Below are 25832 nucleotides of genomic sequence, written 5' to 3'. Positions count from 1 at the left end.
TGTGACGTGGACCCTGAGCGGCACGACTGCGCCTGCGCAGCAAGAGCTCCGCCCCCTCCCCTCACGAGATTCCCTATGACGCAGCCCCGCCCAGAGCCTGCTGCTAGAGCGTGAGCTCTAGAGCTTGAACTGGCACGTCTCCATTCTCTGATCATAGACTGAAGCTTTGCTTCTGAACCGAACTTGGTTCTGTTCTGTTGGCCCTGGCGACACTGGGTAAAAGGACCACTGCTGGGGCCCAACTGGAAAGGACTGGAAACGAAATGAAGGTTAGTATAGAGTGAAAGGCACTAAAATGTTGTCGATTCTGCTGTGGGAATAAATTGCCAGTTCTGGTAGAGGAGGGATTCAAACCCAGCTTTAATTTAGATACTAATATTTTGAACTCGATTCCCAGAGCACCTAATAAATAGAGTGTTGGGTACTTAAAAAATAGTTAAGAATATCCTGATCCATTTTGGGGATAATTTATCTATTTAGTAGGAGCAGCAAACAGTAAAAGTGGCCTCAAGGGATCACTCACCACTCTAAATTTTTCTAGTTATTTTCCACGTTATTCCTTCGTGCAGTATTTACTGAGCTTTTACTATGTGCCAGGTACTGAGCTGGGTGGAAAACAGAAATAAATAAGACACAAATTCTGTATTTAAGTAGTTCATAGCTCAATAAGAGACTCCCAAAGATAATCAGATAAATGATCAAACAACAAGGCAAGTGGACTATGGAGGAGCTGGTCAGGACTGGCTTCCAGGAGGAGGGGGCTTCTGAGCAGAGACTGAAGGGTGAGCAGGAAGAGGAAGTGGGAGGAGAACAGGTGATACCTTAGTGAACTGAGGGGAGAGTCACCACAGGCAGGAGAAAGATGCTGGGGACGTCAGGCAGTTCATTGTTGCTAAAGTGAAAAGTGCCATGGTGGGCGTGTCAGTGGTCCTGGACAGAGAGGAACGGACTAAATCAGACAGAAACTTCTAAGGCATCCATGGTGGGAAACAGGTGGAAGAAATAGCAGGGATGTGGTGGGTCAGGGAGTGAAAAGCCAGGAATGCCTCTTCTGTCACCACTTGCGAGATAATCACAGCTAAAAAAAATAGTGAAGTTCATGTTAAGTTCTCTTTGTTTCTCCCTGGATTTCTCCTATTTTTAATTAAAACACATGCCAACTAGCTTAACACTTTTTGTAGATGTTATTTTATGACAAATGTTATAATATTTCATAGCCAGCAGATGGCACTAGGATATATAAAATAAACATTTTGTCCACTTAACTTTTTTAGTGGGCATTCCCTCCTACTTATTCCAAAAGGAACTGTTTTTATAATACAGCAAATCATTTTGTTAAGGATGAGGAATAAACAAGAACTACATTTCAGATTAAGATAGCTTTGCTTTTTCACAATATTGTAGAGAGCATCTCATAAAGCCCAGACATTCATTTAAAATAACTGAACTTGGCTAGAGTGATTTTAAGACCAAATTTCAGTGTTTAACTCTTCAAAGAAGTGTACGGTGTGTATTTACTACGATTCAATGGTTTGAAGACCTGGTTTCTATCATTCGCAAAGGACTCTTTTCCATTCTGGGAACTCTGAGGTTTGACTAGGGCCCGAGTGTGAGAAAGAAAGGGCATCTCTTAGGCATACAGTCCCTTCTCCTGACAGTGGCTACCATGCTATAGCCTTATAGGGATTACCCTGGGGACCTCAGGAACTTCTAAAAGGAGAAGTGGTACCATCTCTGCGTGGTCAGGAAAATTCATGGAAAACTAGCATGGGTGAAGGAGTGAAACTAGGTTTTCCTATAGTCAGTCAGGCTTTTTCATTTTCCTAAGCCTTGCACACACAGAGAACAGCAGAATCTCTCCAGAATCCCAACAGACTGAGACGAAACCCTGAACTTGCTCTGCTTGGAATTTGGGCCAGCAATCTGCCTGGGTTAGTTCAGATTCTCCAGGAAACAGATGCTGAGATAGAGTCAGGAGGGCAAGAGGCTTATGAGAAGGGATATCAGCTGTTAGAGGAGGAGGGAGCTGGATTGGGTGGGAAAGCTTTTTGGCCATGAGGCAGATCTGATACCTGTGACAGGAGGAGCAAGCAAGGAGAGCCTGGGGGATCTGACCAGGTCTTTGCTTACTCGGTATGGAGCTCCGAAGAAAAGGTCACCTGTTCGAGAAGTCCAGTGCTGGGCAGAAATGGGACCCTGCCTTGGCCACTCATTGGCTGGGCACTGCCTGGGAAGAGTGTGACCTCGGCTTGAATGCTAGTGGAGGACGTGGAATGGACTGCAGTTGGAGGCTCCTGCAGCTGGACCAAAGAAGATCCAAGGGGTGGTGTACCTTTGTGGCTGTCACACTAGCCCCTTTAAAACAATCAATATTCATGTTGAGATCCCCTTCATATCCCTTAGGTCTCTCTTGGCTGAACCTGTATGAACAGGCTGTTTCTTTTCCAGTAGTTGAGATGCTGTTTTTATATAGATGTTAACTCCTAGATTCTTGGGTCAGGATTCAATCCAGATTACTCCATGAAAGGGCCTTCAGCTTCATTTGAATAATCTCAATGTCTATATATGAATTACACATAGCTCTTTTATGGAATTAAAAAAATAAAGGCCATTATCTATAAGTGTTCAAAAGTTACAAATGGATTTTAATCTCAGGCAAGCATAATAAGCGAGTCGGTATTGGCAAAAGCTCCTCGAACATAAGGCAAGGTCAGACATAAGTGATTTGGTTTTTAGCTCTTTTGGGTTAATAATTCTCAGATCTTCCTTGTTAACATCCAGGTCGAAGTTGACTCAAAGTCTGGATTGCATGTGTAGTACTTTATAATGCACTTCCACGTGGAGCATCTTGTTCGATGTTCACAGTTCAGTGAGGAAGGTATTGTTACTGATTTACAGATGAAGAAATGAAAGCTGCAAGTTAACAAATTGGAGAATAAAGCATGTACTGTTTTCCCACTCCAGAGGCCTTGCTTCCTTTTAGGCCCTGCTACTTGCAGGGTCTCTCTCCAACTTAACGGTAAGTACCTCAACATGCAAGTGCTCTCTCTCACTAAGCCTGAATGCAGTTCCTGAATTGAGCCACCTGCCTCAGTGGTCCTGTGCTGTTGCACATGCTGCCCCCATACCTGGAAAGACCTCCCTGACCCTGGCCCCCTTTACTTGGTTACTTCCTACCTTCATTTTAAGATCTGTTAGAAAAATCTTACGTGAAGGGACAGGATCCGCTCACGTGTTCCTTCTGTTGTGCTCCAGCACTGATCACAGAGTGATTATCACCTGCTATCTGAACAGACTCTTGTATATCGTATCCATACAGTTGGTAGTGTATTTTGAAAAGATCAAAGAAAGGACTCTTAAGAGAGTCAAGGCATTCAAAGAGTATTAGATATCAAACACTAATACTTGGTAAGATCTCATTTCAAAGAAAAGCAATGAATCCTATTGAATATTTCTGAAACCCATGCTAGAAATTTTGCTTTAGAAAAAAGAAATCTCTTAATGGGTGTATGCTACTATTAAGTGGGTACATTTTGTATTTTTCTAATCTTTGTAGTTAAACCATGGGGGGAGAAAAAAATAAAGGATAATTTAACACAGTTCAGGAGAAACAGGGAGCCTAATATGGAGTTCTAATCAATGTCTGCTGAAAGCTGAGTAATAAAAATCTTGACCTTTTCCAAAAAAAAAAATTTTTCCCTATACATTAAATAACATGGATGGTAGATATACAAAGGCTGGCAAACACTCTGACGGATTGCAAAAACAGAATTCTCACCACAGGGAAGCTATCTTAAGGCCATGAAGAAGTCACATTATATCGCACATCTTATGTTTTTTCAAACGAATCAAATAATTACTGTGAATTTTAATGCAATTTATGTGAATGATGTCCTTCTTCAAAGGCTTATGAACTTTAATATAATCTCAAAGAAGCTATAGCGCTCCTGAAAGAACATGGAGTTTCTTTTTGTTACTGTCTTGAATTTTCCAACGTTCCCGTAATGAACATGAAATATTTTTGTGGAAAAACATTTAAATAAGAAAATAAAAAATAATAGTCACTTTCCATCCAGTTGATGCTGTTCAATAGAGGCACTGTCACATCATCTGCCATTTGAAGAAACTAAGTAATACCCTGTACAAACGGAAGTTCATCTACAAGTTGAAAATTTCTTTGACTAGCTGGACCCCAATCTGATGATGCTTGTTTAAGCACTTTAGAGCTACTGAAAAAGAATCCAAGATTTAGGAACCACTGATGTGGTAGCAAAGCTCTACTTTGGAGGGTGTAAAATTTATCAAACATTATTAAGTATACGTACATTTTAATTATAAAAGGAATACTTATGTACTTAACACCCAGTTAAAAACTGAAACAGGAATGTTCAAGCATCCAGGTTCCTCCTGGATTGTATTCTCTTAGAAGTGATCACCAGCCTAACTCTTGCATGAATTATGCCTATGCTTTTATTGTTTTGCCACACATGTATCTAATATTATTTTTGTTTTGTTTGTTTTTAGGCTATTTACAAATGGCATATAAATTTACACATATATATACACACACCACCTTGGATAACTTAGTGTTTTATTCTTCGCATTATATTTGAGATTCATTCCTATTGACATGTGAATAGATCATTTTAATTCCTGTACAATATTCCACTACATGGAAATAGTTCATTTCATCCATTCTGCTGGTGGTCCGTTAGATTGTTTTCAGCTCCCTTCACTGGGTACAAATAATGCTTCCAGGACATTCTTGTAATTATTTTCCCTTGCATATTTACACAGACATTTTTTAGGGTAAAATTATTGGTTGCAGGGACTACATACTTTAAAATGTATTAGGCAATAACAAATTATTTTCCAACATGGCTGTACCAATTTATACTGCTACTACAATTTGATGAGAGTTCTTGTTGCTCCCTGTTTTCACAAATTCTTATTATCAGACTTGTACATTTTGTCAAATGATATTTTCATTTCCCTAATTTTCTTCTGAAAGTTTTAAAGTTCTGCCTTTCTCATTAAAGTCCTTGACCATCTTAATTTGGCTTTTGTATATGAAGTTATATTCCTATCCATTCTTTTTAAATTTTCCTTGTATTTATCATGGTTAATAAGAATTTTCAGAGATTTTTTTCTTCTCCCTTATCTCTAACCCCACCCCTTTTGAGGAGACTCAGTGGATTTATCAAAAAATATGAACAGGGCCCCAAGGAATATACTTCCTAAATAATAAGAATATAGGTGAGTTTTTATTGGACAATAGTGGACACGTATAAAGCTCTGTTAGTTCATGGGAGACCAAAAACTACTTAAAATTTAATAATTCTGTTTTCCTTATACTATAAAAAGCAGTCCATATTAGATCAGTAATAAGGTTAAAGAAGTTTCACACATAACAAAATTTACAAAGTTGATGGTGTCCAAACATGAAATTATGGTTAGTAAATCCTTATTTAAACAGCTGAAGAAGCATTGAGAGTTTTAAACTTGGTATTTAATGTTAAATAGGCATACTGGATGTGGCACAAAGTAGATGACGATTTTACACAGCCTGAAGCAAAATCTCCAGCCTACTGAGTAGTAAGAATACACAAGCTCATATGGCAGTTATCAGCTTCCCTTAACAGTGAATAACAAGACAGAGTTGCTGACAGTGAGCGTCTGTAACACCATCTCAGGGCTAGGCGGGGCATCCACAAATGCGGGTGAATGTCAAGAGGTGAGACATGAGAGGAAATGTATATGCATAAGTACCCAACCACGCAAACCATGGTATCAATGCAAATTAAAGTAATAATGAGTACCATTTTGGGTTGTCACAAATTAGCAAAAAATATTTTCAATAAGGCTAACCAATGCGAATGAGTGTTGTGAGAAGAGCATTGTCATACACTGATTATTGGTGGTACATACAATCCTTTGGCAGAAGTAATTTAAGGCAAACTGCTTTGAAGGCTTTATAGGTATCCACAATTTTTTTAAAGGAAATTTAACTTTATGGAATATACCTTAAGGAAATTATAAATTAAAAAGAATTCTTAATGTACTAAGATATTCATTGCTATGTTCTATATTTACCTCCATGTAGTGGCAAAAATGGAAATAGCTAAACAAAAAGATATATTTATGTACAGAGATATCCATGCTTATATTTATATACAAAACAGGATATTACATAGTCTTTAAAAATAGTCTTTGTATAACAGTTCCATATTTATTATATGAAGAACAAAGCATACAATGGTTTATATTAAAAGAAGAAAACAAGCAAAAAAATTATGCCTAAAGGCTGGAAGAAAACCATGAAATGTTAATGGTGCCTGGTGAATATTTTCCCTTCTTTCAAATTTCCTGTTTTTTTCCAAAACTAATTTTCCATAGTAAGTTTGTGTTGCTTGTATAATAGAAATGTAGAAAATATAAGCATAATTTTATTATGAAAAGTACTGCTTTTTGATGTGCTATTAGCAGCAAGAGTGCAACACATATTATTCACTGAAGCTGTACATCAGCTTCTGACAACTGGATGAGGGAGGGGGCGGCTCAGCTCGTGCACAACTCACTTCTATCATGGTTTCAGGTAAGTGTCCAAAAATATAACCATAGGAAGATGCTTCCTTGCATTGAGGAAAAACCTATCCATCACTCAACCCACAACATTCTTGCATAGTTTTCAGATTTAAAAAAATAAACAACATATGGAAGCAAGAATCCAATAGGATAATTCATATAAAAGTAAGTAACAGTTCGGTATTCTTGTTTACTGACACTAAATAAAGGTAAGACTATTTGGAATTATGAGATGAGATAACCTATAGTGTAACATATTACTAAACTGGTTATTAGCGGGTGAGGGAGAGGGAACAAAAGGAACTAACATTTGTCAAGTGCTTGTATGTGCTTTAACACATTATCTCGTGAATCCTAAAATGACCCTGCCAAGTACATACTGTGAGTTCTTATTTACAGGTGAAGAAACTGAGGTTGATAGGGTCAAGTAACATGACCAAGCATAGTGCCTGGCATACAGTAACTGCTCAATAAATATTTTTGGATGGATGGTAGGTAATATACCTAGTCAGTGGAAGTGTCAGGATTCAAACTTAGATCCGTCTGGTTACAAAGCACACATTATTTCCACCACACTACACTGCCTTCTGTGTGGGTATACCCAGAATTGTTTTAAAATGGCTAAGAAAGATCACTGCCAATGTAAATATGGTTAATAAATCCAGGACACTATGATTTCTACCTTCATGTCAGAATGAATTCAATTTCTAAATGTATTCTTGGTAAAGAACGAGGAAAGAAAACACACAAAGGATCTTCAAGGGCTTTTTTAATGTTAAACATAAATAGCACATGAAAATAACATGAATCCACGTTAATAAATTATATTTATACGAAACATTTTTAGTTAATACATTTTTAGTTAATCCATTTTTGTTGTTAAATTCTACCAACTTCTTTAAAATGTTGCCTATGAAAAATGTGTTAATTTAATTTCACGAATGTTAGAGGTTGTATCTCTTTTCCCTTTTTGCCTCACACTGACACCAAAACAAATTGTTTGAAAATGCTAAAATAAGTAAAATATGTCATGCTCTCTTAGCTGATTTGTATCTTGTATTAAAATATTTTACAACTATAAAAGTTGAAAATAATTTTGTTTCCCTATATATAAATCCATGTAACTATATTTATATTGAATATTTTATTAGTTAATACAGTTCTTTTACAAAATTCTACCAACTTTTAAAAAATATTTCTTATGAAAATATCATCCAAAATGTATTTCAATTTTTATGAATGTTAGGTATCATGTCTCCTTTTCCTCTTTGCCCCATACTTATAACAAGATGAATTATTTGAAAATGCAAATATAAATAAAACTTGGTATGCTTTCTTAGCTGTTTTGTATCTTGTATTAAAATATTTTACGACTATAATAGTTGAAAAATAATTTTATTGGTCTTCCTGTATATATTTTATATATATATATATAATTTTCTACTATTATAAATGAACTAATCTATGGAATTAAGTCATTTTGTTATCTCAAATGTAGAGGGTCAAAAACATAAGGGAATTACAAGAATTCCAAGATGATTAAAGAAGATGTACATTAAAATACTACAGATATGGCATATTTAATATATACCAAGCAGAGAGAGGATGTTTATCTTTCCATTTGGCCACAATCTCTTCAAGATAACTATTTACCACTTTTCAAAGCATTATTATTGGAAGGTTTTATATTGGGGAAGAGGATTTATAAAACATCACCTTCCTCATCCAAAACCAAAAGAAATGAAGACTTAAAAACATACTATTACAAAAGATGGTGACCAAAAAAAGAGACTATGTCCAAGGAGCCATAGGGCTGTCAAGATGAAAATGCCTTTGCTTCATTCAAGACCTAGACTCTTACAGTCTCATTTGATACATTTAACTGGATTTTCTTTTCTGATTATGTTTAACCCCTGAATTTGGCTGCGTCCTGTAACAATTTTTACTTTACTTGGATATTAAAAGAAAAACCACTGGATTCCGAAGACAGATTAATAACTTGGTGAACTTAAGTTGAGAACTAATCAGTGTTTCGAAAATACCTGGTTGGATAAATAAATTTAAAGAGATTCAAAACATTACAAAATAAGCTTTAAAAAAAACTTTAAATGATAATAAAGTCATTAAAAGCTATTAAAGATCTTTCCTGAAGGCTAGTAAAAGCAAAAACAACCTTAAAAAACTCATGGTTACAAACAAATTTTCTCACAGAGGTAAAGAGGTTGTGATCAGTACTGGGATCTTAAGGAAGTGTCATTTCAGAAACTGCATTAAGTCTGTTCTAAGTGGTTTAGAGTTTGAGCTGGTACCTCCTGGTACTAGAGAAAATCTGAAGTAATTCACCTAGTTGGATACAAAAGGACTTACAAATCCTTGACTTATTAAATTTCTTTGTTCTTTTACATATATATTTTCTTTAAAACTTTAAGATGAAGATTTGTTTATGGAGTATGAAATGATTTAGTCATTTATATGACAAGCTTAATAAGGTGGACATTCAATTGAAAATAATGAAATAATTTAATCAGAAAAACTTTAGATCATTTTTATTATCTTCTTTTTAAGGGTCCCTTATTAAAGCTTGTTTTTATTAATGTAAATAAACTAAAGTGGCTATCTTTGTCACACTTCTTTGCACCCCGGTGTAAAGGGTGGTCTTATTCTCAGTTAACCTTTAATACTCTGTACATACTATTCTGAAACACTGTGGTGAAGTAAGGCCTCGCATCCTTGAGCAAGACGCTACATAAGGGAGGGTTAGCTGAGTTGGAAGGGTCTTCCACATCCCAGATTTCAAGCATACTGCAACCTGGTCTGAAAAAAATAGGCACATATACATCTATATTAAAATGTATTCATATCTAGATGAAATATAATTACTAAGTGTTTTTTAGTTTTTAGAGACTAGTTTATTTAATAAATTAAGGATTTTAAAGCCTCATTTCAAAAAATATAATTTCAACATTTAAACTAAAAATCGAAGTATGCTGCATTTTCATATTCCAGTTAACCAAATAACCAATATATTATTGAATCAAATAATCACGGCTCAGTGTACATTCATAAATATATTATTTATGAAATATAAATGAAATATAGTTTCTAAGTGATATTGCCATCCAAACATAAGGCCCATTTATAGTAGAAAGAGACAAATTAAAGGAAAGTTAATTTAATTCCTGATGAATTTCATATTTTTGAGCTTAAGTTGACTTGGATTAGCATGAAAACATATACAGCCCAAAGCAGGGAAGGGAAGTTCTTATGCCAACTTTATTCCCCTCAACCCTTTCCCCTTTGGGTAGTTCTATGAGTGGACTTGAATGAGATAATATTTCTCACTACAGAATAACCCTGAATGACAGTCATTAAAGGGAAGAAGTCAGGTAAAATTGGTTTCTATTTTTTTTAACAGCTATATTGAGGTATAATTTATGCACAATAAAATTCACCCATTTTACGTGTAAAGCTTGATAAGTATGGCAAATGTGTATAGGTATGTAAGCACCACCATAATTAAAATATAGAAAATTTCCAACACCCCAGCAAGTTCCCTTGTACCCCTTTAGGGTCAATCCCCTCTCCCAGACATAAGCCCAGGCAACCGCTGATTTCCTTTCTGCACCATAGTTCTGCTTTTCCAGTAGATGCTATCTAGTACATATCTAGTACACGTAACACACATGATTACTCACATGGTAGCATTTCTATCCTTTCTCCTTCAACCTTTCCTTCATGTATTCTTACTTAAAATGCAGCTTTTATAGGCAGAACATAGTTGGGTTTTGCTGTTGTATTCAGTCTGTCAATCTATGACATTTGACTGGAGTGTTTAGTCCCCATTCACATCTGCAAGTACTGATATGGTTTGATTTAGGATTGCCATTTTTCTTTTTTTTCTTCTATTTGTTTCGTATCTTTTTTGATCATCTGTTTCTCTTTCTTGATTTCTTTTTTGTCAAGTAAAAACTTTTTCTTATACCATTAATTAATCTATTGGCTTATTAGTTATTTTTTGCATTTTTAAAGTGGTTTGCTCTAGGAATTATAGTAGGCATCTTCAATGTATCACAATTTACTTAACATTAAAATTCGATTAAAACTGGATTATTTCCAAGGAGGAGTGCCAAAAGGGCACAGTAAGGCCCTGAGCTCACCTCCTCACATGGGCACACCAAAATTAAAACTATTTACAGAGCAACTATTGATGAGAAAGACCGGAATCTAGCAGAAAAGACCTTATACAACTAAAGATATAAAGAAGGAACCACAATGAGGCAGGTAAGAGGGGCATGGATGTGGTAAATCAAGACCCATATACCCAAGTGGGCAACCACAAATGGGAAGATAATTATAATTGCAGAGCAGCGAAGGATCAGGGCCCCACATCAGACTCCCCAGTCTAGGGGGTTCTGCTCCAGGAAGATGAGCCCCCAGGACATTTGGTTTTGAAGACAAGTGGGGTTTACTTCTGGGAGAGCCAGAGGGCTATAGGAATTAGAGACTCCACTCTTAAAGGGCACACACAAAATCTTGCACACTATGAGACCCAGGCAGAGCAGTGATCTGAAAGGAGCCTGGGTCAGACCTGCCTGCTGATCTTGGAGAGCCTCCTGGAGAGACAGGAAGCAACTGGAGCTCAGCTATTTTGAGGACCTTGTTCTATCATGTGGACACTGGTGCTGGCAAGTGCCACTGTGGAATTCTTCCTCTAGTTAGCACTGGGATCTGTCCTCACCCACCAGCCTGTTGGCACCAGGGTTGAGACAACTCAGGTCAAGCAGCTATCTTGGTGGGGACACAGCCCTGCCTACTAGCAGGCGAGCTGCCTTAGGACCCCCTGACTCCCCTGGACACACCCAGTGGACATCAGCCCCAGGACTGCCCCAGAGCCTGTCATGTCAGGACCCAGCAGGCTGACACTTCTCCTGGGACTCCCTGGCCTCTGGCTCCACTCACCAGCTAGCCAACATCAGCTTTGGCACACCCTGGACCCTGTACCCAGGTGCCTCAGCATCTGGCTTCACTCACCAGGGGCCAATAGCCTCCACACAAGGCAGGGAATGGCAACCACCAGGTCTAGGGGTCAGCCATGCCTACCAGACCACTCACAGTTCTCAGCCTGCCACAACAGAAGAGCTCACACAGCAAACACAGGGGGTACCCCTGAAGCTTATAGCTCTGGTGACCAGAGGGGAGTGCACTGCTGGGACCTACGAAGATGTCTACGAAGATGTCTCCTACGAAAGGCCATTTCTCCAAGATTGGAAAACATAACCAGACTACCAAATACATAGTAAAAATAACAGTCAATTAGGCAAAATGAGGTGACAGAGAAATATGTTCTAAACAAAGAAAAAAGATAAAAGATAAAAACCCCAGAAGAATAATTAAGTGTAGTGGAGATAAGCAATCTACCGAATAAAAAATTCAAGGTAATCATAAAAGATGCTCAAAGAACTTGGGAGAAGAATGGATGAACACAGTAAGAAGTTTAACAGAGAGACAGAAAATATAAAGAACTAAACAGCTATATAATACAAAAACTGAAATTAAAAACTACACCAGAAGGACCCAATGGTAGATTAAATGATACAGAAGGATGGATCAGCGAACTGGAAGACAAAGCAGTGGGAATCACTGACGCTACACAGAAAAAAGAAAAAAAATAATGAAAACAGTTTAAGAGACCTTTGAGAAAACATTAAGCATACTAACATTCTCATTTTAGGGGTCTCAGAAGAAGGAGAGAGAAAAAGGGGTAGAGAACATATTTGAAGTCATAATAGCTAAAAACTTCCCTAACTAGTGAAAAGAAATAGACATCCAGATCCAGGAAGCACAGAGAGTTTCAAATAGGATCAACCCAAAGAGGTTCACACCAAGACACACTGTAATTAAAATGGCAAAAAATTAAACATAAAAAGAGAATATTAAAAGCAGCAAAGTAAAAGCAACAAGTCACATACAAGTTTTGAGCTACTATGAATAAAGCTGCTCTCACATCCTTGCTGGAGAGATGTATTAATTTCTCTTGCTTAAATTCCTAGGAATGGAACTGCTGAGTGATAAGGTCAATATACACTTAAAGTTTTTTACGACGCCTCTAAATAGTTCTCCAAAATGGTTGTATCCTTTTCACTCCCATTAGCAATGTAACAGATTTACAATTATTCTGTATCCTCTCCGTTTGGTATTTTAGTTTTAAAATTTTTATCTGTTTAAGAGTATGTGTATTGGTATCTGTTGTGGTTTTAAATTGCAGGTCCTGAACATTAACAGTATTGAGCACCTTTTCATGTACTTATTGGTCATTTACACATATTCTTTGGTGAATTATGTTTTTCCAAGTCTTTTGTCCATTTTCAATTGTATTGTCATTTATTATTAATCTGTATAATTTCTTTATATATAAACTATACTTGTAAGTTCTTTGTCAGATACATGCTTTCAACGATTTCTTCCAGTCTATGGTTTGCCTTATTATTTTCTTAAAAATATCTTTTTGAGGAAAATATTTCAATTTTGATACATATAGTTTATTGATTTTTTTAGTGGCTAGTACTCTGTAGTCTAAGAAATCTTTATGATTTTTACATTTAGCTCTGTAATCCATGTCAAGTTAATCTCTGGGTATGATGTATTGTGGTATGAGTCACGGTTTAATTTTTCTTCTATATATTATATCCAGTTAGATCAGCAACATTGTTAAAAGACTCCTTTTCTATTCAAGCAAAAATAGTGTTTTTAAATTTCCTTTGTGGTTTTTTACTTCGACCCACAAATTATCCATAAGTTTATCACCTAATTCCCAAATATGAATAGACTTACTAGGTATCTATTTATTACTGTTTTCTATTTTAATTCTGTGCCATTTTAAATCTTTTAAACATATTGAGACCATTTTTACAGCCCAGCATGTGTTTTCTCTAGGTGAACATTCCACATGCCTCTTAAAACAAATGTGTATTCTGCAGCTGTTTCCTGCTGTGTTCTGTGTCAGTTGGGTCAGGTTATTTGATAACATTTGTTGTTCATCTCTTTTATATCCTACTTTAAAAAAAACTAAAGTACATTCAGTTTACAATGTTGTGTTAATTTCTGGTGTACAGCATAGTGATTCAGTTTTATATATATATATATATATATACACACACACACACACACACATACACACATACACACACACATATACATATATTCCTTTTCATATTCTTTTTCATTAAAGGCTATTACAAGATATTGAATATAGTTCCCTGTGCTATATAGTAGGACCTTATTTTTTAAATGTATCTTATGTTAGTAGTTAGAATCTGCAAATCCCAGACTACTTTTTATCTACTTTTCCCGGTAGAGAAAAGAATGTTAACATTTCTAACTATGATTGAAGATTTGCTTATCTTTTTCTTTTAGTTCTACACATTTTTATTTTGTGTTCTTTGAAGCTCTGTTTAGAGGTATGCTAAATTGCTACATATTTTTGATGAATTAATCCTTTGTCATTATAAAATACTCACTTTTATTTGTGGTAATATGCCTTGTTTTAAAGTACACTTTGTCTTACTAAATTTTTAATTAAATTAATATGATAAGAATGTACAATATGATATTCCTATTTATTCCTTTGCAAGGTAACATTGCTTCCTAGATATATATATATATATATATGTATATATATATATATTATATATGAAAATTAGATACAAAAATTAGCTACTAAAATTTCTAAACTTCGCTCTTCAAAAATCTATTATAGCCAATTCTTAATTATCTATGAGAGAAATGAAAATTCTTAATGTTAAAATTAATACAATTAAGGACTTCTTAAGTCAAGGAGACTAAAGAAAGGCTTCAAGATACCCGTTACACATCTTAGAATATTATGTACTTCTAGAGATTCAAAATTTAGAGACTAAAATATTTTAATTAGAAATGTTGTCTTACTACGTCTTTTTGAATTATGTGAAACTTTTCTTATGAGTCCTATAAATCCACTGTAATCCAGCTTTAGTAGTAGAATGCCAATACCTCACTTTGTTGTAAATTCAAATCTGTATTTCATACATCTAATAAAAGTTACCATAAAAATGTGAAAATTATGGAAAAGAGCTACATTTAAGATGTCAAAATTAAAATGAAAAAAATTAGGATACTAAAGTACGCTGTAATTTTTGAAATTGGATTATACTCAAGTAATAGTATAATTTTACTTTCCTACATGAAATAATTTTAAATAAAATACCAGGGTTGGGGGGAGGGTATAGCTCAGTGAGTGGCAGAGCACATGCGTAGTATGCATGAGGCCCTGGGTTCAATCCTCAGTACCTCTATTAAAAAATATAAAAATAAAAACAAATAAACAAATAAAACACCAGAGTAAAATTTAATGGAATTAATTTAAAATGAAAATTCTTAAAGAATCATGACTGCTGTAATAAAGTAAAACATTTGCTGCCTAAAAATAGACCGTATCATATAGCATAGGGCTCATACTCACTTAGTTCTCACAACACACCATGCCTCCTCTAAAATGTAGTAATTCACGTGTAACTCCAACAACTTATCTCTCACTTCTTTGGCAGGTTTTCGACTATATGCAGAATAAACTATTTTTGTCCGAGCCCTTTAAATTCAAAGAAGTTAAGTTTTTTTTACATAAATGATAATAGAATAGACTAAAGAAATTCTGCTAGCAAATTAAAATCTCAGTGCTTACCGGATAGAGCACAGTTATATATGACCCCAAGCAGCATGAATTATTTTGGGGATAGCAATTTCCACATTCCTACTTATATTTTGCATGTGCCAAAACTTACAGCAATTTGAATTGTGCAGGTAGTGATTTTTAGCGTATAAACCAATTTAGAGCCTAGACACAGGTAGCAGCATAACAGTTCAGAACATAAAATTTGCTTTGCATAAGTTGTAATGAATCTGGAACACATTCAGATAGGAGCCAAACATAATAAAAATACAGATTTCAGTACATAAGCTCGTCTTTAGAAGCTCTGAAAAGCATACATGTTCAAGCTGAATGTAGCAAATAGAAAAATTAAACAGTGGACATCTAGGTAGCAGTCAGGTAGAGAAAGCAACTTAACAGAAGCTTGAGAGACAAGGATATTTACCAAAATATGGTACAACAGATGATTTAACCCTAAATGGGAGTTTATAAAATCCTGAACAAATTACCAGTTATGCATTAGACTTTTCTTAGAATTTTAAGCATGTGGGATGCCCTATCTCCACAACCAGACATAAAACTTTAAATAATTTAAAATTTTACCTCTAATAATAGGCCAAAAACACATTAAAAGAAAATGCTTATCTTGACAATTACTAGAATGATTAAAATAATTTTTTTAAAGTCAGTCATTTAAGGAAAGCAAAACTTTCAGACCCCAGTGGAAACTAAAATTCTCATCATCAGCTAGCAAAAGAGCACCCCAAATTTTCATAAAAGCACTTAATATAGCAAATTTCATGTACTGTTTCTGTCTGTTAAAAAAAGGCTAGTCATTGGCCACCAGTAGGATCAAGAATGGTTTCTTAAATCAGGCAGATGGCTTGTGGAATCTAGAGCAGCGGCTGGCAAACTACGGCCATGAGCCAAATCCATCCCTCTTCTTATCACTACTACCTAGGAGTTGTACTAGAATGCACACACCCGCAGAAACACACAGAGGCGACTCATAAATGTGACACAGTTTTTCACTTTGAGCAAAATCACCTTTTGCTTTTCTTAGTTTTCAGAGGTTTACTAAGGTTGCTTTAGGTCAACAGGTACATACTGTAATTTCTGGATGGTTATTATACATTTTTAAACTTCTGGCATGAATATGAGGATGAGAGTGTGTGTGTGTGTGTGTGTGTGTGTGTGTGTGTGTGTATGTAAAAACTGTCCCTATTCCTGAGTCAGTAGAAGTTGCCAGTGCATCTGGTTGAAGTGTTCTGTAGGTTCCCACCTCAAGTCTGCATCCTCATAATGTGGGTGATTCACAATGGGGTGAAGAGTGGAGAGCTTGACACTTGCCATTGTAGGCATGGCACCTGCGAAAACAGCATCTGCAAAACAAGATTATAGTCCTTACCAATATGTTTTAAAGAAAACCAAAAGTTACTCATCTATGATATTTGAACCCAAATTAAGAAAGATGAAATATATTTAAATAATAACATTGTTGGCAATCTTTTTCTTCACTTAATATTTACTGTCTACATAATGATAACAACCAACTTTTGTTAAATGTTATCTTTGTTACAGGAGCTGCTAAATACTTTTACTAGGAGTACACAATTCAATCTGCACAGTTTTGAAATGGGTTCTGTTATTCTTAGTTAAGTAACTTGCCCAAGACTGCACAGCTGGGAAGTATCAAGGCCCAGCCTCTTAGCCACTTCACTACAGTGTCCTGCCATGTTCAAGCACTATGCTAAGAGACAGTACTACAAAGACACAAAGGACTGGAAAGAATTAAAATTTCATATCTTGTTCCAATAATTTAAAGTTCTAGGAACTGAGAGATTGTTATAAAGGGCAAGTCTTATGGTATATGTTTTAAAATGACTTCTGTGGGTTGAAAACTGTAATCCTGAGGACTAGTATTGTTTTCTTCCTTCAGATTGTTTAAATACTCATAACTAAGTTTCCTTAGTTCCTGCTTGAGTTTATAAACTTACACATTTCATCACATCATTTCATTATGTGTGAGCAGTACTTTCTGGAGTAACAGCATGTATAAATGTATTGCCTTTGGTTATAACTAGTGATACAGCAAAGTCTACTACCTGGCTTCAGTTTCAGTTCTTTCTCTTGGAAGACAGAAAGACGAAACACTTACTTTCTGGCACTTTTGTATAATAAATGATTACATAATTAGGATGGCTACTATCATTTTTAATCAGCATAGTAAAATAACTAACAACAAGGCATATTATTCAGCTCTACTGTAAATAATTGAATATTTACTTTCAAATAAAGTAAGCATGCTTTAGAAGCATTCTAAATGTAACTTTGAATGGAAATCTCTTTATGTGCTTTAAATTTGAAAGTATATAAATAAATTGAAGTATATGTGTATCTATTGTTTTAACATTTAATAATTAATGATGAAAAACTCCTAGGTTAGAACAGTGGTTCTCAGTCAGAAACGATTTTGTTTCCTGGAGACACCGTCCACTTCTGGAGACATTTCTGGCTGGCACACTGCAGGGGAGAAGTGCTACTGGCATCCACGGGTAGAAGAAAGGGATGCTGCTCGCTGTCCAGCCAATGCACAGGACAGCCTGAATGTCAACAGTGCCAAGGCTGAGAAACCCTGGGCTAGCGGGACCCGAAGCCCAGGGCCAGGATCGTCCAGAAGAAACTAGGTAAGCCTGTCCAGCAAGAATTGGAACCACTGAGAAGAAACCACCTGCAGCAGAGAGAGAAGGGGAGAGATACCCCCACCAGCTTCCTTCCTCTTGGCAGTAAAGTAAATATGAGCAGGACAGGGAAAGAATAGGATTTTTACGCAAATATTTAACTCTCCCCTTAGCCTACTGCATGTATTAGAAAAGAGCATCCCTTCTGAAACTTGACAGAGCCTCACTAACACAAGACTCGGTAAGTGGCCCATAGGCTGGATCTTAGTTCCCACTTGTCCTCTCGCCTGAGCACCTTTGTGTCATGCACAAACTACACAACCTTACAGGTAGACCTGAATGTAAGCCCTATTACCACCTTTACTATAGAACTTCATGCTGCTTTAAATAAACATGTGGTAAACATAACAGAACTCATAACACAGGGATCAGGAAGACTGGTAAGAAGAAAGAAGAGGTGGCTAAAGACGAGGTAGGAGTTTGTGGGAGTTATCACTAGAAGGGTAAGCTGCCAAACACAGGCTCTCTGTGCCAGGAACCTAAGACAAACACTGGAACAAAGAAAGACACAAGAAAAGATGAAAAGAGCAGGTACTGTTTAAAGCTTTGGAAAAACAGCTGTAACTCGGGAGGGACAAGGGGCAGCAAAGGGAGTAACTACCTTGTAATTACTACAGGAAAAAGGCCAGCAGAGGATTAATTCAACAATTCTGATTAAACTAGCTTGGGAGCTCTAAGTGATGAGGTATTGTCACCTATAGCCTTTGAAAGCCATAGACTAGCAAATACATCTGAGTTAAAGCTTATCAAAGATTACATTAATGATGGCTAATTAGTGAAACGATGACTGCCAAATAAGAGATAAAAGAAAATTGGCTCAAAGAGTCACAGGATAAATTTAAATAAACCATAGCGAATAACCTGTGCCAGAGAAGATGATTAAACATCAAAAATTGTCTAGGACAAGATTATAGATTACTTACAGAAAATATCACGGCCCGTCACAAGGTGTGAAAGTTTGTTATTAAAAATTTTTTTCTTTAAAAATTATTGTTATTGTTAAAATACAATAATAGTCTCAGAGTTACAGCACATAATTTGTGAACGATCATTAATTTTTTATGTCAATTAAAATTCTTTTTGACACAAAATGGCTTTTTTGAAAAGGTTTGATTTAATGAACACTGCAATTAGCATGCTCAAAATCTGTGAAAGTATGAATGCATTTTAAAATGTCATACATATACACACACATATATATGAAATGATAACTATACAATATACATAAATGTATATATAACATACAATAATTAAATAATTTTTAAAAACTAGCTATACATATAAACAGCTACATACCTGGTCTGGTATTGTATTTGATCCACTGTATTAGTTCTTCCTGGGGCAAATTATTAAATTCTCCTATTATGCTCCATTGATTATGGAGGTTTGCACAACCTTGTAATGACATCACTGTTAGAATGCCAAAGATAAAATTTTCAAAACGAATTCTGCAAAAAAGCCAGCCAAAGAGCTGAAATGAAAGAAATGAAATTTATTTATAATTCCTATATGAAGAGTACTATTGGGTCAGTAATACATTCTCACCTTTCTACTTAAACCAAGCTGGGTGAACATTTGATACAAACAGTATACAGAACTATCATCAGCCATTGTTTAAAAACAGCAAATATTTTGGAATTACAGAGTCCAGTTAAAAAATTGAGCTTTCTTTCTTTTCAAAAGAAAGAAGGAATACCTGATCCTTCTAGTACTGATTTACTACCAGGGATGCAGATTAGCAAATCACAATTCTGAAGCATCCTGGAACTAAATCCTGGAACATCTGGTTGCCTTTTATGGACATCTCGAATAACTAGGGAAACCTCACTAGTACTAACATGTATATTCCTCTCAGGAAAATAAGTTTATGATATTCTAAGGCAAGACACTCATAATCAAAACTAAATAAGGTGTTTCTAGAAGTACTTTGGTCCCAAAACTCCAGCTACTTTGTTCAGCTCTTTTGTATGTTAGATACAGTAACAGAAACCCAAAATTGACATTTTTTCCTAGGGATTACTGGAGCCCAACAGGACAATATTAGGGTAATTACACTGCATCCCCTCTGGCTTTATAAGAGCACTTGAGGGTAGTTTTGATGGCCAAGAAACTCTTACACAGACCTCAACTTCAAAAAACTGTATTTGTTGATAGGATACTAACAGAATTTGCTTTTCTTACTCTATAGTGAATCTTGAATTAACATTTAAAATCACTTAAGATAAAAACACCTAGTGCTTTAGTTTTGGATTACTCAGCAAAGCCATGGTAACTACACTGCAGTTGCTATAGTTGTCATAGCTGTAGTTATACAAGAATGAGTGCCTTACCCGCCGAGAGCATATCAGGGAAGCCATAACACACATGTGAGGTGTCAAAAACAGCTTCAGCCTCATAATTAAAATGGCAAGGGAAGAAAATGCAAAAAACTGCAATGTGTGAAAAATAAGCTATAAAAACAAAAAACAAAATGACATTTTCACTTAATATTTTTAAAAAGTAATATATGTAAAATAAAGTATGTTAACACTATTACCATTCACTAGGATAAGGAACTTTTAACTTAGTAATAACCTACTAGTATTTATTCATTCATTCAACAAAGATTTATTAAATGCCTGCCATATGCCAGGTGCTGTTCTGGGTGCTTTGGACAAAACAGCAGTGCAGTGAGCAATTCCTGTCCTTGTGAGGCTCACATTTTAGTACACTTAGTAAGGAGAGACAGACAATAAACAGACATAGCCAATCACAAAATCTATTATCAGTCCATCAGAAAGTGGTAAGTGCTATGGAAAAGGAAGCAGAGGAAGGAGACTGGAGTGTAGGGTGTGGTGGGAGGCCACAGGTGGGAGAAGTTGCAAGTGTTAAGTAGGATCATGAGAGTGGGTCTCTTTGAGAAGATGGTATTTGAGCAAGGTCCTACACAAGGTGAGGAAGGGAGCCACAGAGACATGAAAATATGGGATGCTTCACAAATTTGTGTCATTCAATCAGCAACAAAAATCATAACACAAACTAGATTATTTTATAAGTAGCAGAACTGTATAAATATTTGGGCTAATTAGTAGGACACCCTATTTTGATTAAGATGGAATTTCACTGGGCAAAGGTTTCAAACAAAACTTTCCTGACAGACATATTCATAAAATATCAACCAACTTCTACTAGAAAAATGGACAAAGAATTAATGCAATCAAAAGTAAGTGCAACTATTCATGATCTAACTCACTAACAGTCAAATTAAATAGTAAAGATAAGAAGATATTTTATCTATAAAATTGGCAAATATTAAATTAATACTGAATGTTTGAGAGAAATGCCATGAAAAGATACACTGAAATAATGGGTACATTTCTGTAATTTAGCAATATTTATCAAGACCCTAGAAAAGAGTCAACTCCTTTGCTTAAATTTTGGTTCCAGGAATTTAACTTTAGGGAAAAATCAAAATACAAAAATGCTTCTACAAAGATGATCACTGAAGTGAATTTTTAGCAGCAAAAATAGGAATAATGTAAGTGATCAATATATAGGAATAAGCAAATTATTGCATTTCCACATGTATACAGCCATTAAAAGATTATATATTGGGAGATTATTAAATGGCATGGAAATGTTTTCAGAGTATAAAAATCTATACTTACAGAACAACATTAATTCTGTGAAAATCATCTATGTATGTATATATATGCACAGGGAGCAAAGGCTGTTAATATACCTAAAAAGTTAACAGAGGTTATTTCTGTTTTTCTGCATCTTTCAAATTTTTAGAGCATGTGTTATTTTTATAATCAGAAATATATAATTTTTATTGAAAACAGAATGTCAAAAACTGTGCCTAAAGCTGTTTGTTCCCTATTAAAGTAATAATGTTTAAAATGGACTTTGTTAATTTCTATAATAATTCTTGAACCCAAAGTTGGAATGTGGAACATTTATTTCAAAATCAATCCTTCATTTTTTTTTTCAGTTAAACTCATCTTTGGACAAAATCGGGAATATGTTGTGGAAAGAAGAAAGACAACAACACACTTCATACCCAAATCGGTCCTTTTGTTCAGAACCACTAAATCACAGATTGGTAGATTATGTGGGCCACCTACTTTAATCATCTATCCAAACCAGGGATCTCTCCCATAAATCTATGAATTGAATATTCACTATTTCCTGAAAATGAATATGCCCTAGAAGTACCTATTACAAAGATGGGTAGCTGTAAATGTTAGAAAATCTTTTCTAAAACTGAACTAATGTTTTCCTGTAACTTCCACATCTCTAGAACTGTACAAAATTGGTCTAAACTCATTTGTGCATGACAGTTCTCTGTTATCTAGATACTGTAATTATGAGTTTGCACTACCAGACTTTTATCCTTAGAAAGCTTCCTACCTTTCAGCTGAATATTCAGAAAACTTAAGTTATTAGTTGTATGTTGTCATAATTCAGCTTGTTGGAGAGCCACCTGCTAATCAGGAACTTCTGGTTTTAACTTTATGTTAGCAAAGAATTAAACTTCTACTGAGGTAAGGCATTTCAGTGTTAGTGTTTATCTCTGTAACAGCTCGTATCATCTAATTAACATAATTTTCTTATTTGCAAAGTGGGAAAAATATTATAATGAGAATTAAATAGTACAGTACAATGGCACATAGTAACTTCAAAAATATTAGTCATCATCATAAGCTATTTCTATTAAGTTCAAATTTGTAACTTTGTCATTTCTCTTAAGGCTCAAAGTTCTGTAATTTAGGAAGTCATATTTCCAACTCATGCTGATCTTTCCCTTGTACGCCACAAAATAATTTAGCATCATAAAAAAATGCTATCTTGTTTTGTTCCCCACATATTAGACATATTTGTTTTGTTCCCCACAATATTAGACATATTTGAGGGTAGGAAAACTGCTATACCATCTGTTGTATCCTGATAACACTGCTAAACTTGTAACTGACTGACCACCAAGTCTGTATGTGGCAGAAAGCCACCAGTCACAGGGCCACGGTACCTGCCCTGATGGTCTGTAGCTGAATAGCTCAGTGGGCTAGAAATTGATGTTTATTATTATTGAATAAGTGAATGAATGAATGAAGGTAATTTAATTGTACTCTGTGGTCATAGATCAGCCTTCTGGCTGTCAAGTCCCTACTACTATTCAAAACTGAGAGCAAATTAAAAAGTGGGAAGGATCAGCAGAAATATACCACCAGTGCTGAACCACTTAAGCACTGCTGATGGTGTGTCAGCAGCAAGGTTATACCGTTGTGAATTATCCTTGAACTAGAATATAATACACAAATCTAGCAAAGACAAAAACGAAAGCTTTACCTCGCCATGTTCAAGGAGCTGTTTTCTGGAATAAAACAAAAATATTCTCTATTTACTGAATGTCCATTATACTATGATTACATCAAAATGAACTTCCATTTATTTGTTCTTATATTTTAAAAATGTAATTCTTTCTAAACTACTTAGGGGCATAAATAAAAATATTAGACAACATTACTAAAAATTACAGCAATTTAAAAGGCATGATTTAAAGTCATCCTATTTAAAGTATGTCAAAATGCTGTTCTTTGCTTAAGATAAAATAGGTTTTACTGACTGCTGAGGGCTGTACCTCTGGAGAGATAAATTAATTTTTAAAATTTTCTCTTAAATATTCAACTATATACAGGATATACAATGCTTTAGATAAGCATTGCTGGGACTTTTGAGTTGTTTTCACTTTTCATAATTATAAACAACATGAACATCCCTGTACATAAAACTCCGTGAGCATCTCTGAGGATTTCTTCAGGATAACTTTCTAGAATAAAAGTTACTGAGTAGAGCATAAAAATATTTTTAATATCAGAAATATTGTCTAACACATTCTCCAAATATATATTTCTAAAAATATTTAATGGCACATCTACTGTGTTCTAGGCACTGTGCAGTGAGCACAGAGTGAATAGCATAGATACTGTTCTTATTCTCATAAAGTTTATGTTAGATTCAGACAAGAGGTATGAGACTGCCTATTTTATTGCTCCACTGAAAAGACTCAATATTTCAGTTTTATAAAAAGGCTATGCAGAATAAGAGGCCTTCTCACATGGATTTTGGGCTTGGAGAGAGAAGTATGACAGTATATAAGTAGGAAAGTAAGGGGTATAAGAAGTCCAGGGGCACACACAGATCCAGTAAGTTTTATAAAAACAGTAGTTGGGGGAAGTCCTCTTGAAATGGTAGTGAAATAACCAAGTTATTTTGCCACCATTGCAGCTCCTTCCTGACTTACGCAGTCAAGAGTGGAGTTGGGAGTGGATGAATGGGTTCCCACTTGTCCTGAAATCTGCCAGTCACAGCAGAATTGTGTATTGAGCTGTTGCATTTAAGGGAGAGGTCTAGTAGGTAAGTAAGTATTATAATCACCAAGGGCTCCAACAACAACTACTGATACTAATAAATCTAGTAACTGATTTAAAATACCAATATACAACCAAGTCAAGAGACACAAATAGGATGAAAGAGAAACAGTAAGATAAATGAGCAAATGAACTGACCTCTCAAGAAAGGGTAAATACAAGAACTAATAGAGTATTACATGAGTAATTCCAATTATTATTTTCACAGAAGTTTAAGAGGATATTGCATCCATACAATTAAAACAAGCTGTAATAAAAAAGTTTTTAGAAATTCTGAGAAAAAAACATTTTTGCCTAATTTAAAACCTCAAAAGAAGGCTGAATAGCAGAATGTACACAGCTAAAATTGATAATGTTGAAGACCCAGTCATGGAATTCTCTGAGAACATAAGAGGAAAAAAATAGATAATATGATAAAAGCAATAATTGATTTTCAAAAAAGAGAAGATAAGCCAAAAAATGAGAGAATAACAATCCCATAAACTAAAGAAAGATTTGAGTGCTCAGATTAAAATGTACTATGAATAAATATTTGAAATGCATGTGCACACGCATGCACACACACACACACACCCTTCAAAACATAAATTTCCATAGAGCAAAACGTTGTACAAAATTTCTTATCTGTAATGTTCAATGGTAGAAAACAATGAAGCAATATCTACAAAATTCTGAATAAAACCCAGAAATATCTATTAACTATTCCATCAATCTAATGTGACGGCAAAAGAAAGGCATTTTTCAAACAAAAAGGCATTCAGAAAGTGTGCTGTCCCTATACTCTTTCTAAAAAACATCATTTGAGCACAGGTACTCTATGAATCTAAGACAGAGAAAGCATGAGATACAAGAAACAGTTAAGAACCAGTTTATTTGCCGAATAAACTAGTAAAATTTTGGAGTCAAGTCCATAAATTGCTTTTGTCTTTAATCTAAATGTTCAGAGAGACTTCTTAAAAAGAAAGTATTATAAAATCTAGCTAAAATTTCAGATTCTTTCAGAGTAATATGGGAAGTGAGGGTAGGTCAGAAGGGAAAAGTGTTTCAATAGCACACTGGTGAAGCAAGCAAGTCTCTACATCCAGAGTGCCTGATTTTTAATTTAAAAAATTATTTTGGTTTATATGGCCACAAGGAAACATCCATAACTAAATAGGGTTATTACAACTAACAGCAAAAAAGATCATTTACCTTTGAGCCAGAAACAAAACAATAACAAAAGACAAAGCCTATTATCACTGTAATTATTTAAAGTTGTTATGGAAGTTCTAGCCAATACAGGAAGACAAAGAAAAAAAGAGACATATAATCACTGAGTAATTATCATTATTTGTAGATTATAATGACCATCTGCCTAGACAATCTAGAGAATCAACTGTGAAACTAAAAGTAAAAAGAAAGTTTGGTAGTGTT

At 35.0% G+C, this 25832-nt stretch overlaps 1 protein-coding gene and 1 long non-coding RNA gene across 4 annotated transcripts in view; one reads left to right on the top strand and one right to left on the bottom strand.

The window, feature by feature from the left end:
* The first annotated feature begins 131 nt into the window (after nt 1–131).
* Nucleotides 132–22543, top strand: LOC140697381 (uncharacterized). 2 transcript variants are annotated; one of them, XR_012074352.1, is made up of 3 exons: nt 132–269; nt 2782–3019; nt 21983–22543. It is a non-coding gene; the product is annotated as an uncharacterized lncRNA (long non-coding RNA). The 2 variants fall into 2 exon arrangements; XR_012074353.1 differs by having other exon boundaries at nt 2761–3019.
* DPY19L2 (dpy-19 like 2) overlaps nt 7338–25832 on the bottom strand; it is a 77499-nt gene continuing 59004 nt past the window's right edge. Inside the window, exons 17-22 of one of the 2 annotated variants that reach the window (XM_031674310.2) lie at nt 23338–23362; nt 20340–20459; nt 19306–19480; nt 16551–16650; nt 15083–15208; nt 7338–9399 (exon numbers count right to left, since the gene is read on the bottom strand). In XM_031674310.2, the coding sequence (XP_031530170.1) occupies nt 9249–9399; nt 15083–15208; nt 16551–16650; nt 19306–19480; nt 20340–20459; nt 23338–23362 (697 nt within the window). In that variant the 3' untranslated portion in view covers nt 7338–9248. The remainder of the gene's footprint in view (nt 9400–15082; nt 15209–16550; nt 16651–19305; nt 19481–20339; nt 20460–23337; nt 23363–25832) is intronic. The other variant, XM_072964683.1, reaches the window with a different exon arrangement.

Source organism: Vicugna pacos, chromosome 7, assembly GCF_048564905.1.
Source record: "Vicugna pacos chromosome 7, VicPac4, whole genome shotgun sequence".
Lineage (NCBI taxonomy): Eukaryota > Metazoa > Chordata > Mammalia > Artiodactyla > Camelidae > Vicugna > Vicugna pacos.
Note: the sequence above shows the minus strand (reverse complement) of the source record. Positions and strands in the feature narration are given on the sequence as shown.